The 18,591-nt window shown below is 46.5% G+C and overlaps 1 protein-coding gene across 1 annotated transcript in view; it reads left to right on the forward strand.

Moving 5' to 3' along the window:
* Nucleotides 1-18,120, forward strand: part of wdr21 (WD repeat domain 21) — a 103,896-nt gene extending 85,776 nt beyond the window's left edge. Inside the window, exons 12-15 of the mRNA XM_070878652.1 lie at nt 7,435-7,611; nt 15,399-15,569; nt 15,954-16,068; nt 17,427-18,120. Coding sequence (XP_070734753.1) covers nt 7,435-7,611; nt 15,399-15,569; nt 15,954-16,068; nt 17,427-17,629 — 666 coding nt within the window. The 3' untranslated portion in view covers nt 17,630-18,120. The remainder of the gene's footprint in view (nt 1-7,434; nt 7,612-15,398; nt 15,570-15,953; nt 16,069-17,426) is intronic.
* The last annotated feature ends 471 nt before the right edge of the window (nt 18,121-18,591 follow it).

The raw sequence follows: 18,591 nt of genomic DNA on the forward strand, positions 1-18,591 counted from the left end.
CCAACCCTTCTCCTTAATCCACCCCTTCTCCTATTCCACCCCCTTCTCCTTTTCCACCCCTTCTCCTTTTCCACCCTTCTCCTTTCCACCCCCTTCTCCTTTTCCACACCCCTTCTCCTTTTCCCACCCCTTCTCCTTTTCCACCCCTTCTCCTTTCCACCCCTTCTCCTTTCCACCCCTTCTCCTTTTCCACCCCCTTCTCTTTTCCACCCCTTCTCCTTTTCCACCCCTTCTCCTTTTCCACCCCTTCTCCTTTTCCACCCCTTCTCCTTTTCCACCCCTTCTCCTTTTCCACCCCTTCTCCTTTTCCACCCCTTCTCCTTTTCCACCCCTTCTCCTTTCCACCCCTTCTCCTTTTCCACCCCTTCTCCTTTTCCACCCCTTCTCCTTTTCCACCCCTTCTCCTTTTCCACCCCTTCTCCTTTCCACCCCTTCTCCTTTTCCACCCCTTCTCCTTTTCCACCCCTTCTCCTTTTCCACCCCTTCTCCTTTTCCACCCCTTCTCCTTTTCCACCCCTTCTCCTTTTCCCACCCCTTCTCCTGTTTCCACCCCTTCTCCTTTTCCACCCCTTCTCCTTTTCCACCCCTTCTCCTTTCCACCCTTCTCCTTTTCCACCCCTTCTCCTTTTCCACCCCTTCTCCTTTTCCACCCCTTCTCCTTTTTCCACCCCTTCTCCTTTTCCACCCCTTCTCCTTTTCTTCTCCTTTCACCCCTTCTCCTTTCCACCCCCTTCTCCTTTTCCACCCCTTCTCCTTTTCCACCCCTTCTCCTTTTCCACCCCTTCTCCTTTCCCACCCCTTCTCCTTTTCCACCCCTTCTCCTTTTCCACCCCTTCTCTTTTCCACCCCTTCTCCTTTTCCACCCCTTCTCCTTTTCCACCCCTTCTCCTTTTCCACCCCTTCTCCTTTTCCACCCCTTCTCCTTTTCCACCCCTTCTCCTTTTCCACCCCTTCTCCTTTTCCACCCCTTCTCCTTTTCCACCCCTTCTCCTTTTCCACCCCTTCTCCTTTTCCACCCCTTCTCCTTTTCCACCCCTTCTCCTTTTTCCACCCTTCTCCTTTTCCACCCCTTCTCCTTTTCCACCCCTTCTCCTTTTCCACCCCTTCTCCTTTTCCACCCCTTCTCCTTTTCCACCCCTTCTCCTTTTCCACCCCTTCTCCTTTTCCACCCCTTCTCCTTTTCCACCCCTTCTCCTTTTCCACCCTCTCCTTTTCCACCCCTTCTCCCTTTTCCACCCTTCTCCTTTTCCACCCCTTCTCCTTTTCCACCCCTTCTCCTTTTCCACCCCTTCTCCTTTTCCACCCCTTCTCCTTTTCCACCCCTTCTCCTTTTCCCACCCCTTCTCCTTTCCACCCCTTCTCCTTTCCACCCCTTCTCCTTTTCCACCCCTTCTCCTTTTCCCACCCCTTCTCCTTTTCCACCCCTTCTCCTTTTCCACACCTTCTCCTTTTCCCACCCCTTCCTCCTTTTCCCACCCCTTCTCCTTTTCCAACCCTTCTCCTTTTCCACCCCTTCTCCTTTTCCACCCTTCTCCTTTTCCACCCCCTTCTCCGTTTCCACCCCTTCTCCTTTTCCACCCCTTCTCCTTTTCCACCCCTCTCCTTTTTCCACCCTTCTCCTTTTCCACCCCTTCTCCTTTTCCACCCCTTCTCCTTTTCCACCCCTTCTCCTTTTCCACCCCTTCTCCTTTTCCACCCCTTCTCCTTTTTCCACCCCTTCTCCTTTTCCACCCCTTCTCCTTTTCCACCCCTTCTCCTTTTCCACCCCTTCTCCTTTTCCACCCCTTCTCCTTTTCCACCCCTTCTCCTTTTCCACCCCTTCTCCTTTTCCACCCCTTCTCCTTTTCCACCCCTTCTCCTTTCCACCTTATCCTTTGCCACCCCTTCTCCTTTTCCACCCCTTCTCCTTTTCCACCCCTTCTCCTTTTCCACCCCTTCTCCTTTTCCACCCCTTCTCCTTTTCCACCCCTTCTCCTTTTCCACCCCTTCTCCTTTTCCACCCCTTCTCCTTTTCCAACCCCTTCTCCTTTTCCACCCCTTCTCCTTTTCCACCCCTTCTCCTTTTCCACCCTTCTCCTTTTCCACCCTTCTCCTTTTCCACCCCTTCTCCTTTTCCACCCCTTCTCCTTTTCCACCCCTTCTCCTTTTCCACCCCTTCTCCTTTTCCACCCCTTCTCCTTTTCCACCCCTTCTCCTTTTCCACCCCTTCTCCTTTTCCACCCCTTCTCCTTTTCCAACCCTCTTTTTCACCCTTCTTCCACCCCTTCTCCTTTTCCACCCCTTCTCCTTTTCCACCCCTTCTCCTTTTCCACCCCTTCTCCTTTTCCACCCCTTCTCCTTTTCCACCCTTCTCCTTTTCCACCCCTTCTCCTTTCCACCCCTTCTCCTTTTCCACCCCTTCTCCTTTTCCACCCCTTCTCCTTTTCCACCCCTTCTCCTTTTCCACCCCTTCTCCTTTTCCACCCCTTCTCCTTTTCCACCCCTTCTCCTTTTCCACCCCTTCTCCTTTTCCACCCTTCTCCTTTTCCACCTTCCCTTCTCCTTTCCTTCCTTCCCTTCTCCTTTCCTTCCTCCCCATCCCCCTTCTCCTTTCCTTCCTCCCCATCCCCCTTCTCCTTTCCTTCCTCCCCATCCCCCTTCTCCTTTCCTTCCTCCCCATCCCCCTTCTCCTTTCCTTCCCCCTCCCCCTTCTCCTTTCCTTCCCCTTCCCCCTTCTCCTTTCCCCTTCCCCCCTCCCCCTTCGCCTTTCCTTTCCCCCCTCCCCCTTCCCCTTCTCCTTTTCCTTTCCTTTCCCCCCCCTCCCCCTTCTCCTTTTCCTTTCCTTTCCCCCCCCTCCCCCTTCTCCTTTTCCTTTCCTTTCCCCCCTCCCCCTTCTCCTTTCCCTTCCCCCTCCACCTTCTCCTTTCCCTTCCCCCCTCCACCTTCTCCTTATCCTCTCCCCCCCCTTTCCCCTTCCCCCTTCTCCTCCCCTTCTCCTTCTCCCCCTCCTCCCCTTCTCCTTCTCCCCCTCCTCCCCTCTGCCTCCCTCCCCTCCCCTCCCCCTGCCCCCCCCTCCTCTCTCCCTCTACTCCCCTCCTCCCCCTCCCCTCGCTGTCAGAAACACAGACACTGACAGACAGAGAGTGAGAGACACAGACAGACAGAGATAGAGACACTGACAGAGACACACTGGGGGGGGGGGCATCCCAGCACGCTGTTGGAGGGCTCCCGGTGCTGCAGTCGGTAAGTAGAAAATGTTTTATTTATTGATTTTTTAAAAAATTATTTCTTATTAATTTTTTTTGACTGATTTATTGATGTTTTTATCATTTATTATTGATAATGGCTTTTTATTTGTAAAACTGAAGTGTTTAATGTTTGTAAACTTCCCTTTAAACCCCCCCCCCCCCATATTCCCTACGCCTGATTTGTAACCTACGCCTGATTTTCTGGAGTGTAGACAAGGTTTTTTCGAGCATACAAAAATCTTCACTTACTCCATTCTAAGTTAGTTTGGAGTAAGTTTTCACTGCCGAAACTTTGAAAACAGGCGTAAGTGGCTGGACATGCCCCCTTTTGAAAAAAAAATTCTGTTCCAAAGTGAAACTGTTCTAACTGACGAGAACTGGAGCAAACTAAATGCCGAGAATTTGAATTTCTAAGATACTCCGTTCTACACCAGTTGCTCCAAAAAATCAGGAGCAACTGAGGCCGAACCTTGGGCCCTAAGATAGGCTTCAGTTCTGATGAAGGATACCCATTGGAAACATTCGCTTAACTTTTTTTTTTACAGGTGCTGGCTGGCCTGTGTGTTTCCACGATTTTCCATTTTTATTTCAGATTTTGAGCATTTGTGTGTGTTTAAGCTTTCTGCTTGTTCACAGTTACCGAGTGTTGATGTGGAACAGAATTCTTTCTTCTTTTCCACACACACTGCAGCACTGTGTTTTTGTTGCTGCTGGGATGTGGCCAACACTGACTAGGTCACATTTATTGCCCATCCCGATTTGCTCTGAGAAGGTGGAAACAAGAGAATTACCAAAGGAAGGAAAGCTCGGCCGAGTGAGCTAGTTGAAGGTTCAAGACCCTCGCCAACACTTGTAGACATTGAGTGACACTTTAGGATGTCTGTGTTGTCAGATCTGCAGGCTTTTGGATGAAGCATTGTTTGCTAGTGAGCATAAAACCTCCATAGTGCTATTTGAAGGAGTGTGTCCTTCAACCATCATCACTAAAAATACAGTATCTGATCAATCACCTTATCTGCACACATTAGCTGCATTCTTTGCCTACATCATTCGGATTCCAATTGGAAGGGAATTCACTCGATGTGAGGATATGATAATGTGTTATATAAATGTATGTTCTTTCGACCTGGGTTCTGAGTGTTATTCTGTATAATGGTGTGTGGGCGGTTGGTGATTTTCTGACTGGTTTTTATGTTTTGATCTGGTGTGTAAGCTAGGCAGCAATGGACACAGAACTGTTTTTATTCATTCTCGGGACGTGGGCATCGCTGGTGAGGCCAGCATTTATTGCCCATCCCTAGTTGCCCTCTAGAAGGTGGTGGTGGTGGTGAGCTGCCTTCTTGAATGCAACTGAGTGGCTCGCTAGGCTATTTTAGAGGGCAGTTAAGAGTCAACTGTGTTTCTGGAGTCACATATAGGCCAGACCGGGTAAGGGCAGCAGATTTCCTTCCCTGAGGGACATTAGTGAACCAGATGGGTTTTTACAATCCAGTAGTTTCATGGTCACCATTACTCACTAACTTTTTATTCAAGATTTTTTTTTAAATTAACTAACTGAATTTCAATTCCCCAGCTGTGGTGGTGGGATTTGAACTCAAGTCTCTGGACCATTCATTCAGTAACATAACCACTATGCTACCATACCTAGAACCAAGCACTATAATTCAACCACAAAGGGAGCTGTATCACACATTTAGACATAAAGTGATATCAGGATTTATTTAACTGGGTGATAGAGGTTAAAATAACACCAACCATGCAAATAATTGTCCCTGAAGATCTCTTCCTGTTGTGCTATTGTGCAGACTGCTGGAATACAAATCAGTGTCAGAGCAGTGGGAGGCATTCAAGGAGGAGATCCTGAGGGTGCAGAGCAAGTATGTCCCCTTCAAGAAAAAGGATGGGGCTAACAATTCTAGAGCCCTCTGGATGTCAAAGGGCATACAGGGTAGGATAAAGAAAAAAAGGGAGGCTTATGACAGATAGCGAGGGCTCAATACTGCAGAAACCTGAGAGTGGTACAGAAAGTGCAGGCGTGCAATTAAAAAGGAAATTAGGAAAGCAAATATATTTTCAAAGCATGAAAATATTTTGGCAAGTTTTTCAAGGAAAACCCAAAGATGTTTTATAAATACATTTAAGAGCAAGAGGATAGCTAAAGAAAGAGTCCGGCCCATTAGAGACCATGAGGGTAATCTGTGTGTGGAGGCGGAAGATGTGGGTATGGTTCTTAATTAACACTGTGTCTGTTTTCATAAAAGAGAGGGACAATGCAGACATTGCAATTAGGGAGGAGGATTGTGAAAAATTAGATGAAATAAACATAGTGAGAGAGGAAGTATTAAGGGGTTTAGCAGCTTAGAAAGTGGATAACTCCCCAGACCCGGATGAAATGTATCTCAGATTGTTAAGAGAAACAGAAGAGGAAATAGCAGAGGCTCTGACCATCATTTTCCAATCCTCTCTGGCTACAGGTGTGGTTCCAGAGGACTGGAGGACTGCTAACGTGGTACCTTTGTTTAAGAAGGGAGAAAGGGATAGACCGAGTAATTACAGGCCAGTCAGCCTAACCTCAGTGGTGGGAAAATTATTGGAAAAAATTCTGAGGGACAGAATAAATCTTCATTTAGAAAGACACGGATTAATCAAGGACAGTCAGCATGGATTTGTTAAGGGAAGGTCGTGACTGACTGACTTGATTGAATTATTTGAGGAAGTAACAAGGAGGGTCGATGAGGGCAGTGCATTTGATGTAGTGTATATGGATTTTAGCAAAGCTTTTGATAAGGTTCCACACGACAGACTGGTCACGAAAGTAAAAGCCCACTGGATGCAAGGCAAAGTGGCATTGGACCCAAAATTGGCTTAGAGGCAGGAAGCAAAGGGTAATGGTTGATAGGGTTTTGGTGATTGGAAGGCTGTATCCAGTGGGGTTCCGCAGGGCTCAGTGCTGGGTCCCTTGCTTTTTGTGGTATATATCAATGATTTAGACTTGAATATAAGGGGTATGATTAAGAAGTTTGCAGATGATACTAAAATAGGCTGTGTGGTTGATAATGAAGAAGAAAGCTGTAGACTGCAGGAACATATCAATGAACTGGTCAGGTGGGCAGAACAGTGGCAAATGGATTTCAATCCTGAGAAGTGTGAGGTAATGCATTTGGGGGAGGGCTAACAAGGCAAGGGAATACACATTAAATGGTAGGACACTGAAAAGTGTAGAGGAAAAAGGGATCTTGGAGTGCAGGTCCACAGATCCCTGAAGGTAGCAGGCCAGGTAGATAATGTGGTTAAGAAGGCATACGAAATACTTGCCTTTATTAACCGAGGCAAAGAATACAAGAGCAGGGGATTATGCTTGAACTGTATAAAACCATCATCATCATAGGCAGTTCCTCGAAATCGAGGAAGACTTGCTTCCACTCCAAAAATTAGTTTTTAGGTGACTGAACAGTTCAATACGGAAATTACAGTCTCTGTCACAGGTGGGACAGACAGTCATTGGAGGAAAGGGTGGGTGGGACTGGTTTGCCGCACGCTCCTTCCGCTGCCTGCACTTGGCTTCTGCATGCTCTCGGCGACGAGACTCGAGGTGCTCAGCGCCCCCCCAGATGCGCTCATATATAAAACACTGGTTAAGCCACAGCTAGAGTACTGCTTGCAGTTCTGGTCACCACATTACAGGAAAGATGTGAATGCACAAGAGAGGTACAGAGGAGATTAACGAGGATGTTGCATGGATTGGAGAATTTTAGCTATGAGGAAAGATTGGATAGGCTGGGGTTGTTTTCTTTGGAACCGAAGCTAAGAGGAGACCTTATTGAAGTGTATATAATTATGAGGGGCCTACATACAGTGGATAGGAAGGACCTATTTCCCTTAGCAGAGGGGTCAAGAACCAGGGGAGGGGGCATAGATTTAAAGTAATTGAGGAGAGGTTTAGAGGGGATTTGAGGGGAAATTTCTTCATCCAGAGGGTTGTGGGGGTCTGGAACTCGCTGCCTGAAAGGGTGGTAGAGGCAGAAACCCTTTTCACATTTAAAAAGTATTTGGATGTGCACTTGAAGTGCCGTAATCTACAGGGCTATGGACCAAGAACTGGAAAGTGGAATAGCTCTTTGTCGTCCGGCGCGGACACGATGGCCTCCTTGTGCTGTAAATTGCTATGGTTCTTTGTTAGATGCTATAAAATGTAGTGTGTCTGCAGGTGCCAGTGTTGTACAATGGCTGTCGATCTGGGGAGATTTTCAGCATTGACATCAGACAACGGACTAAGAAAGGACAGAGCTGGAAAGCTACAACACTCCACCATAACTCTTCTGTGATCTCCATCAAGCTACTGCAGGATGAAAACTATCTCATGGCTGCAGACCTGATTGGAAAGGTATGCACCCAATTCTGTTCTCCTTGGGAGAGAGTTCAGGAACCTGCCATATGAATAACGTGCTTGGTTGTACTATCTGTAAGATCTTGCAGTGTACATTTCCTGTTGCATTGTTTCTATCATTCACTTCTGTCACAATTAATCTGTGTACTATGGGCCCATGGGTGGTGGTACTTTTTCACCTTTGCGTCTGACGCCTCCAAATGCCACCCATCTTGCAGCTTTTAACACCAGGCCTCTGGCCATTACTGGTCTTGTTGGGAGAATGGGTGACTTCTTCGTAGAATCATAAGGTCTTGCAATGTAGAAGGGGGCCATTTGGCCAATCGTGTCTGCCAGCTCTTTGAAAGATCTATCCCTTTCCCCATAGACCTGCATCCACCACCCAGTCAGGCAGTGCGTTTCCGATCATGTTAAAAATCATTGAGTCATGGAAACTTGCAGCACAGAAGGAGGCCATTCGGCCCATCGAATCTGTGCCGGCTCTGTGAAAGAGCAGTCGTGTTTAGTCCCAAAGCCCCGCTTTTTGTCCATATTCCTACAAGTTCCTCATCCTCAAGAACCTGTCCGACTCCCTTTTCAAATTATTGCTGGAATCAGCTCCTGTCACCTTTTCAGGCAGAGCATTCCCGATCCCCACAACTGTGTGTGAAAACGTTTCTCCTCCTCTCCCCTCTGGATATTTTGCCAATGATTTTGAATACGTGACCTCTAATTATTGACCCGCTCACCAGAGGGAGTATTTTTTCCCTGTTCAAAAGCTCTCATCGTCTTGAGAATCTCTACTAGATCTCCCCTTAACCGTCTCTGTTCCAAGGAGAACAGGCCTAACATTTCTACCTCTCATAACGGAAATCCCTCAATCCTGGTACCATCCTGGTAAACCTCCCCTCTACCCTTTCTAAGGCCGTTACAAGTTTCCTGTAGTGTGGTGCCCACAATTGTCCACAATATTCCAGCTGAGGCCTAACCAGAGATTTATAAAGCTCTAGAAAGTTCTGTGCTTTTATATTCTATTTCTCTGTTTTAAACTCTCATAACCCAAATACTTTTTTAACCACATTACCAGCTTGGATTGCCACCTTTAAGGATTTGTGTCTATGGACACCAAGGTCACTCTGCTCATCTACACTTTCCAAAATCCTGTTATTTAAAGCATACTGTCTTAACACATTAGTTCTCAAAAAGACTTCACAATTCTCCGCATTGAACTCCATCTGCCGTGCTTCTGCCCATTTCATCATCCTGTCTGTTACCCTGATGTCGATAACTATCCTCATTAACAATCTACTACTTTATCAAGTTTTGTTTCATCTGCAAACGTGATAATGTTGCTCTCTACACTCAAGTCTAGGTTGTTTATAAAAGTTGAAAAAAGTAAGAGACTTGAGCACAAAAATCTAGGCTGACACTCGAGTGCAGTACTGAGGGAGTATAGTATAGTATTAGGCAGTCCCTCATATCGAGGATGACTTGCATGCACACCAAAAAGGGATGAGTTCATAGGTGTTTGAATGAGGAACCTGACATCCCGAACTACATCTTGAAGGGTGGAAGAAGCCTGTGAATGGATTTTTTTAACGTGTGGTGGCCGTTGCACACCAGCCATCACACAGGAGCGGCTGCAGAGCATTCTGGAGAGGGAGGGTGAACAGCCAGTTGTCGTGGTACATGTAGGTACCAACGATATAGGTAAGAAGCGGGAAGAGGTCCTACAAGCTGAATTTAGGGAGCTAGGAGTTAAATTAAAAAGTAGGACCTCAAAGGTAGTAATCTCTGGATTGCTACCAGTGCCACATGCTAATCAGAGTAGAGGGAGCAGGATAGTTAGAATAAATACGTGGCTTGAGCAGTGGTGCAAGAGGGAGGGATTCAAATTCCTGGGACAATGGAACCAGTTCTGGGGGAAAGTGGGACCTGTACAAAAGGGACGGTCTGCACTTGGGCAGGGCTGGAACTGATGTCCTGGGGGTAACATTTGCTAATGCAGTTCGGGAGTGTTTAAACTAACATGACAGGGGGATGGTAACGTATGCAGTGAGATAGGGCGAAGTAATATGGAGTCAGAAACAGATGGTAGAAAGGTTAAAAAGCAATAGTGGAAGGCCGAGTAAACAAAGGCAAGAAATAAAAAGGGCCACACTACATCATAATTCTAATAGGACAAAGGGTGTTAAAAAAACAAGTCTGAAGGCTTTGTGTCTTAATGCAAGGAGTATCCGTAATAAGGTGGATGAATTAACTGTGCAAATAGATGTTAACGGATATGATGTGATTGGGATTACAGAGACGTGGCTCCAGGATGATCAGGGCTGGGAACTCAACATCCATGGGTATTCAACATTCAGGAAGGATAGAATAAAAGGAAAAGGAGGTGGGGTAGCATTGCTGGTTAAAGAGGAGATTAATGCATAGTTAGGAAGGACATTAGCTTGGATGATGTGGAATCAAATGGGTAGAGCTGCAGAACACCAAAGGGCAAAAAACGTTAGTGGGAGTTGTGTACAGACCTCCAAACAGTAGTAGTGATGTTGGGGAGGGCATCAAACAGGAAATTAGGGGTGCATGCAATAAAGGTGCAGCAGTTATCATGGGTGACTTTAATATGCATATAGATTGGGCTAACCAAACTGGAAGCAATACGGTGGAGGAGGATTCCCTGGAGTGTATAAAGGATGGTTTTCTAGACCAATATGTCGAGGAACCAACTAGGGGGGAGGCCATCTTAGACTGGGTGTTGTGTAATGAGAGAGGATTAATTAGCAATCTCGTTGTGCGAGGCCCCTTGGGGAAGAGTGACCATAATATGGTGGAATTCTACATTAGGATGGAGAATGAAACAGTTAATTCAGAGACCATGGTCCAGAACTTAAAGAAGGGTAACTTTGAAGGTATGAGACGTGAATTGGCTAGGATAGATTGGCGAATGATACTTAAGAGGTTGACTGTGGATGGGCAGTGGCAGACATTTGGAGACCGCATGGATGAACTACGACAATTGTACATCCCTGTCTGGCGTAAAAATAAAAAAGGGAAGGTGGCTCAACCGTGGCTATCAAGGGAAATCAGGGATAGTATTAAAGCCAAGGAAATGGCATACAAATTGGCCAGAAATAGCAGTGAACCTGGGGACTGGGAGAAATTTAGAACTCAGCAGAGGAGGACAAAGGGTTTGATTCGGGCAGGGAAAATAGAGTACGAGAGGAAGCTTGCAGGGAACATTAAGATGGACTGCAAAAGTTTCTATAGATATGTAAAGAGAAAAAGGTTAGTAAAGACAAACGTAGGTCCCCTGCAGTCAGAATCAGGGGAAGTCATAATGGGGAACAAAGAAATGGCAGACCAATTGAACAAGTACTTTGGTTCGGTATTCACTAAGGAGGACACAAACAACCTTCCGGATATAAAAGGGGTCAGAGGGTCTAGTAAGGAGGAGGAACTGAGGGAAATCCTTATTAATCGGGAAATTGTGTTGGGGAAATTGATGGGATTGAAGGCCGATAAATCCCCAGGGCCTGATGGACTGCATCCCAGAGTACTTAAGGAGGTGGCCTTGGAAATAGCGGATGCATTGACAGTCATTTTCCAACATTCCATAGACTCTGGATCAGTTCCTATGGAGTGGAGGGTAGCCAATGTAACCCCACTTTTTAAAAAAGGAGGGAGAGAGAAAACAGGGAATTATAGACCGGTCAGCCTGACATCGGTAGTGGGTAAAATGATGGAATCAATTATTAAGGATGTCATATCAGCGCATTTGGAAAGAGGTGACATGATAGGTCCAAGTCAGCATGGATTTGTGAAAGGGAAATCATGCTTGACAAATCTTCTGGAATTTTTTGAGGATGTTTCCAGTAGATGTTTCAAGGGAGAACCAGTTGATGTGGTATATTTGGACTTTCAGAAGGCTTTCAACAAGGTCCCAAGAGATTAATGTGCAAAGTTAAAGCATGTGGGATTGGGGGTAGTGTGCTGACATAGATTGAGAACTGGTTGTCAGACAGGAAGCAAAGAGTAGGAGTAAATGGGTACTTTTCAGAATGGCAGGCAGTGACTAGTGGGGTACCGCAAGGTTCTGTGCTGGGGCTCCAGCTATTTACATTGTATATTAATGATTTAGACGAGGGGATTAAATGTAGTATCTCCAAATTTGCGGATGACACTAAGTTAGTGGCAGTGTGAGCTGCGAGGAGGATGCTATGAGGCTGCGGAGTGACTTGGATAGGTTAGGTGAATGGGCAAATGCATGGCAGATGAAGTATAATGTGGATAAATGTGAGGTTATCCACTTTGGTGGTAAAAACAGAGAGACAGATTAGGAAAAGGGGAGGTGCAACGAGACCTGGGTGTCATGGTACATCAGTCATTGAAGGTTGGCATGCAGGTACAGCAGGCGGTTAAGAAAGCAAATGACATGTTGGCCTTCATAGCGAGGGGATTTGAGTGCAGGGGCAGGGAGGTGTTACTACAGTTGTACAGGGCCTTGGTGAGGCCACACCTGGAGTATTGTGTACAGTTTTGGTCTCCTAACTTGAGGAAGGACATTCTTGCTATTGAGGGAGTGCAGCGAAGGTTCACCAGACTGATTCCCGGGATGGCGGGACTGACATATCAAGAAAGACTGGATCAACTGGACTTGTATTCACTGGAGTTCAGAAGAATGAGAGGGGATCTCATAGAAACGTTTAAAATTCTGACAGGTTTAGACAGGTTAGATGCAGGAAGAATGTTTCCAATGTTGGGGAAGTCCAGAACCAGGGGTCACAGTCTTAAGGATAAGGGGTAAGCCATTTAGGACCGAGATGAGGAGAAATTTCTTCACCCAGAGAGTGGTGAACCTGTGGAATTCTCTACCACAGAAAGTTGTTGAGGCCAATTCACTAAATATATTCAAAAAGGAGTTCGATGTTGTCCTTACTACTAGGGGAATCAAGGGGTATGGCGAGAAAGCAGGAATGGGGTACTGAAGTTGCATGTTCAGCCATGAACTCATTGAATGGTGGTGCAGGCTCAAAGGGCCGAATGGCCTACTCCTATGGCCTATTTTCTATGTTTCTATGTCAGGTCTTGGTCCAGGGCAAGGGTTATCTAGGAGACCTGCTCTGCTGCACGGACCTAGTGCGCACACACATCACAATGTGGGCTGTCCTGTGCTACCCCTGGGCCCTCGCCTCTTCTGGGCCCCAATCACAATGCTCCTTCGCCCCGACCTCTCACCGCTCCTCTGCCCCAATCAAAAACGGAGCAGTGAGTAACAGGACATCAATTAATCATTTCTTATCTTGGAGACATCAAATATCGACACTGTTATTTGAAATATCAAAATATTAAACTCCAGCCTACTTGAAGGGTTAGTAACATCAGCAGAAACTGAGGGAGTGCCGCACTGTCGGAGGGACACTACAGACAGAGCGCCGCATTTTCGGAGGGGCAGTACTGGGGGAGTGCCGCACTGTCGGAGGGGCAGGACTGAGCGAGTGCCGCACTGTTGGATGAGACTGCAGCCCCCCCCCACTGTTGTCCCTCCACCACCATATAGGCAGTGTCAGTCTGATCCAGTCTGCTCTCTGTGATTGTCATGCAAGCCGTGATCCTGACCAACGGATCCATCACAGACCCAATCCACATCCGGACCGGGGTCAAACAGGGCTGCGTCATCGCACCAACCCTCTTCTCGATCTTCCTCACTGCCATGCTCCACCTCACAGCCAACAAGTTCCCCGCTGGAGTGGAACTAAACTACAGAACCAGTGGGAAGCTGTTCAACCTTCACCGTCTCCAGGCCAGGTCCAAGACCACTCCAACCTCTGTCGTCGAGCTACAGTACGCAGACGTCGCTTGTTCAGAGACTGAACTTCAAGTCATAGTCAACATATTCACTGAGGCGTACGAAAGCATGGGCCTTGCACTAAACATCCGTAAGACAAAGGTCCTCCACCAACCTGACCCCGTCACACAGCACTGCCCCCAAGTCATCAAGATCCACGGCGCGGCCCTGGACAACGTTACCACTTTCATACCGCGGGAGTCTATTATCAGCAAGGGCAGACATCGCCTATGGGATTCAACACCGCCTCCAGTGCGCAAGCGCAGACTTCGGCCACCCGAGGAAGAGTGTGTTCGAAGATCAGGCCCTCAAATCTTCCACCAAGCTCGTGGTCTACAGGGCTCTCGTAATACCCGCCCTCCTGAATGGCTGAGAAATTTGGACCATGTACAGTGGACACCTCAAATCGCTGGAGAAATACCACCAACGATGTCTCCGCAAGATCCTGCAAATCCCCTGGGAGAACAAACGCACCAACGTTAGCGTCCTCGATCAGGCCAACATCCCCAGCATCGAAGTTTCTATGTTTCTATGTTTGTCATGATGCAACGTTAGAATACGGTGGGGAAATTGGTGCTGGCATTGCTCACTATGGTGCAGTACTTGATTTATCAAGAAATGTTATACTCCAGTTTGGAATTTTAGAAACTAGGTGAGGGAGAAAAATGAGGATTGACTTTGGCAATGAATGTAACTGGGACTATAGACACAGAAATTTACAGTGCAGAAGGAGGCCATTTCGGCCCATTGTGTCCGTGCCGGCCGACAAAGAGTCCTCAATCAGCAGCCCTGAAGGTTACATATAAAACTATGAACAATGGCGGTAAGGTAAAGAGCACCCAGCCCAACCAGTCCGCCTCACACAACTGCGACAACCCCTACACACCACCCCAACTGGAGCCATGCGATTTCCTGGGAGAGGCGAAATACAGATTAAACACCCAGGCCAATTGGGGAAAAAAAATTCCTCTCCGACCCATCCAAGAGATCGAAACTAGTCCAGATCATCACCCTGGCCGTATTCTATTCCCTGCCGTACTTACCATTATATCTGTGCCGGCCAATAAGAGGTTATCCAGTCTAATCCCAATTAGCAGCTCTAGGTCTGTAACCCTGCAGGTTGCGGCACAAGTGCCCATCCAAGCACTTGTTAAATGAGATCATTTGTTAATGGGGAATGGTACGATGCTGGTCCCAGCTCGAGACTCCTCCGTATCGCACTGTGAATCATCGTGTCTTACTGGCGGAAGCCGAGGTGCCGGTTCCAGTCAGGGTAAAAAAAACCTGCTGCGTGGCATTGGGAAGCCTAATAAAAGATAGGTGAAAAATGCAAAATGACTGATCCAAAAACGGTGAAAATTGGGAATATTTATATGTGCAGAAGTAAGGAGTGTGCTTGAATATTCGTTTTTTTGGCAGGATCTTTCCTGAAGCTTCTCATCTGGTGTCTTTCCAAGATCAGGAATTGGGGAGATCTATATAATCGTAATTAAAATATATATAGGTGTGTGTATGTATTTATGTCAATAAATCAAACAGTATCTAAATCCTTCAGTTACTCACTGTAGTTGTTACCAAGCCTAATTCAGAGTTTTTACACAGTTGCTGGTTCAGGGGGGGAATGCAGTGCCTTATGTACTCTGCACACAGCGGTCACATCTCGACCCAGGGATGCTACGTAGCAAGTTAGCAATCACAGCCATGTCAGCAGCAGGAGGGGCCAAATGAAGACCAGAGTGTGTGTCAGCGTGTGTATTTAAAGAGTCTTTCTGTGCCTTTAAGGGCTAATTACATGCAATGTTATTTGAATCCTAAGGTACAAACTAATCCTGGAGACTTGCTTTAGCACCCATTGGGCCTGCAGTTTTCATTACCATGTCATGTTGGAATGAATGGCTAGAATAGCATGTGTTTGTTGTGGAGCGCACCGTTACTGAAATGTACCCTTGTGAACAATTAGATAGGAATGGACAAGAGTCTTCGCTCGACTGTTAAAATTCACCCCCAAGATTATCTGTGGATCATTGTAAGCAAAATTATCCAGATGTTCACCACTGTGTCCTTGTGCTACATTGATTATTGTATCCTGGAGAACAGCTTAACTCGTGTGTCTGTGTGTGTTGGAATGAAGGTACAATGCAACTTTATCTTCATTTTACAACCATCTGTTGGCAATAGTTCTTTGAGCAAAAACCTTTGCAATTTTTATAGTGCACTCATGTCTCAAGGAAATATACAAAAATAATCTCGTGAATAAATATATTACAGTAGATATCGAAGTTAAACTCTGCTTCACCGTGTGGCCTACGGCTGCTTTGTTTTCATTAACACTGAGTTTTGTGCCACACATTTATTTCTAATATGCAGTATACTTTGAGTAGACTTAAAATAAAATCTTGTATTAAATCTTGCTACCAGAATCCTATAAAGGTGATAAATTTCACTATAAAATTGTCTTGCAGTACTTGTATGAATTTGATAGAATCCATGGTAAACTTTCCTTCCAAATCTACAGATTAAGCTTTGGGACTTGAGGAATGCAAGGTGTGTCAGAGAGTATGAAGGCCATCATATTGAACATGCTTATCTCCCTATCCACATTAATGAAGAGGAGGGTATTCTATTAGCTGGTAAGTGCTTCGTTTTTCTGATTTTCACCTTGCTGGTATCGGAGAGTTTATTAACCTTTGGCTGAATCCTGGAAACCTGTGTCTGGAGTGTGTATTGCCAACCAAAGCTTCCGGTCAGAATCCAAGGCCCAATGTCATTGACTGCCCTACAGCGAGCAAATCTACACATCTTATGGAGTGACACCACTGTAAAAATGAGCTACGTGTAAATCTAAAATGTCAAATACAAAAAAAAGTGTATCAAACCCCAAGATATGCGTTAATCCGCACTCCTGTGTGAATGAATTAGAAACTTTGTTTGATGTATTCATGTCAAAGAGGAGTTTGGAGGCATAACTAAAACCTGATTACCACAATATCCCCTCGTGATTTATCCCCTCGTGATAGAAAGGGTCTATTTCCCTTAGCAGAGGGGTCAACAATTTAATTGGTAGGAGGTTTAGAGGGGATTTGAGGGGAAATTTCTTCACCCAGAGGATGGTGGGGGTCTGGAACTCACTGCCTGAAAGGGTGGTAGAGGCAGAAACCCTCACTACATTTTCAACAGTACTTGAAGTGCTGTAACCTTGAAGGGCTACGGACCGAGAGCTGGAAAGTGGGATTAGGCTGGGTATTGGTTGGCCGGTGCGGACACGATGGGCCAAAATGGCCTCCTTCCGTGCTGTAAATTTCTATGATTCTATAGCTCAGATGTATTCTTCCTACCAAAATGTATCACTTCACTGTTCTCTGCGTTAAATTGTATCTGCCATGTGTCTGCCCATTTCACCGGTCTGTGTCCTCCTGAGTCTGTTACTATCCTCCTCGCTGTTTACTGCATTTCCAAACTTTGCCCTGTATGCCCAGTAATAATCATCAACACCGAACCCTGGGGGACACCACGGAATAATTCCCTCCAGTTTGAAAAACAACCGTTCACCACTACTGTCTGCTTTCTGACCCTTAGCCTCACAACCACTGCCCTTTTAATCTCATGGGTTTCAATTTTGCAAACAAGTCTATTATGTGTAACTTGTGAAAGTCCATGTACATAACATCAACTGCACTCCTCTCATCCTCATTACTTCAGCAAACAACTCAATCACGTTAGTCGAACATGATTTGCCTTTAATAAATCTGTGCTGGCTTTCATTTATTAACCCATAGTTTTCCAAGTGCCAATTAATTTTGTTCCAGAAAACAACTTTAAAGCCAGCAGGATCAGTGCCTGTTTTGATGTAGAAGTACTAACTTAGTAAAAAAATATTCTAGGAAAAGATAGCGAGCTATATTGGTGCATTGGATCGATCTTCAAGTAGCTTAGGTATTTCATTTCTATTTCAAGTACCAGAAATAAATGCAGGCTGTTTATTTTTCAGTTGGACAGGATTGCTACACCCGAATCTGGAGTCTTTGTGATGGATGTCTCCTTCGAACTATTCCATCTCCTTATCCTGCTTGCAGTGATTCCATTCCCAATGTAGCTTTTTCTTCACAATGGGGAGGGAGAGGTGGTGTACCTGGACTGTTAATGGCTGTCAGACAAGATCTCTATCACTTTGCATACAGCCCCAATCTGTGAGCGGGTCGGGTCACAGAAGGAAACGATGTCAGCGACTCCGAGGCAGGTCTATCAACAGCGCGGGATTGTGGCAGGCCAACGGGAAGCTCGAAGCCAATGGGTTGTGAACTTCTGCTTCACTTCCTCCAGCACAATGTTTTTTTGAATTTAAGTGGGAAGTGTACATTGCATTTACAAGAGGCTACAAAACCAGAGATTTAAATTTATATTCCTAATGGAATAGTGTGTTATGTGAGTTAGTTGTACATTACACCCAGTGATGAACAGTTCACTATGTTTTGGTGGGTTGGACAGGTTCCATACCAGAGTAATTCAAACCGGTCGTACACAGCAAGCCTTCAGCTTTACACTTGAAGTGTGAGATCTGCCTATAGTTTCTGCTGACAGATTGAGTGGGTGAGTGAGAATGTTTTATGGGATACTTGTGCTGCATTGTTACGGACCATGTTTTAAAAAAAAAATTGCTATTAAATACGATGTTTCAAAATAAATGAGCACATTTTACTGTTAAAATCTGCTGGATCTATGCCACAAAGGATAGCAACCTTACAGGGATTCGAACCCGGCGACCCCCACCCACCGACCGACCGACCCCCGCCCGCAGACCCCCGACCGACCACCGCAGACCCCCACCCACCGACCGACCCCCCGCCCGCCCGCAGACCCCCGACCGACCACCGCAGACCCCCGACCGACCACCGCAGACCCCCACCCGCCGACCGACCGACCCCTGCCCGCCCGCAGACCCCCGACCGACCACCGCAGACCCCCACCCGCCGACCGACCGACCCCTGCCCGCCCGCAGACCCCCGACTGACCACCGCAGACCCCCACCGACCGACCGACCCCCGCCCGCCCGCAGACCCCGCCGAACAGAAGCCAAAAAGTGTCTGCAAAAACAGATGATCTTCCAACAGCAGTCACCATGACCATTTCAGCATCCCACTGAGTAGACAACACAC

Source organism: Pristiophorus japonicus, chromosome 4 (assembly GCF_044704955.1).
Source record: "Pristiophorus japonicus isolate sPriJap1 chromosome 4, sPriJap1.hap1, whole genome shotgun sequence".
In the NCBI taxonomy this organism is placed as follows: Eukaryota; Metazoa; Chordata; class Chondrichthyes; family Pristiophoridae; genus Pristiophorus; species Pristiophorus japonicus.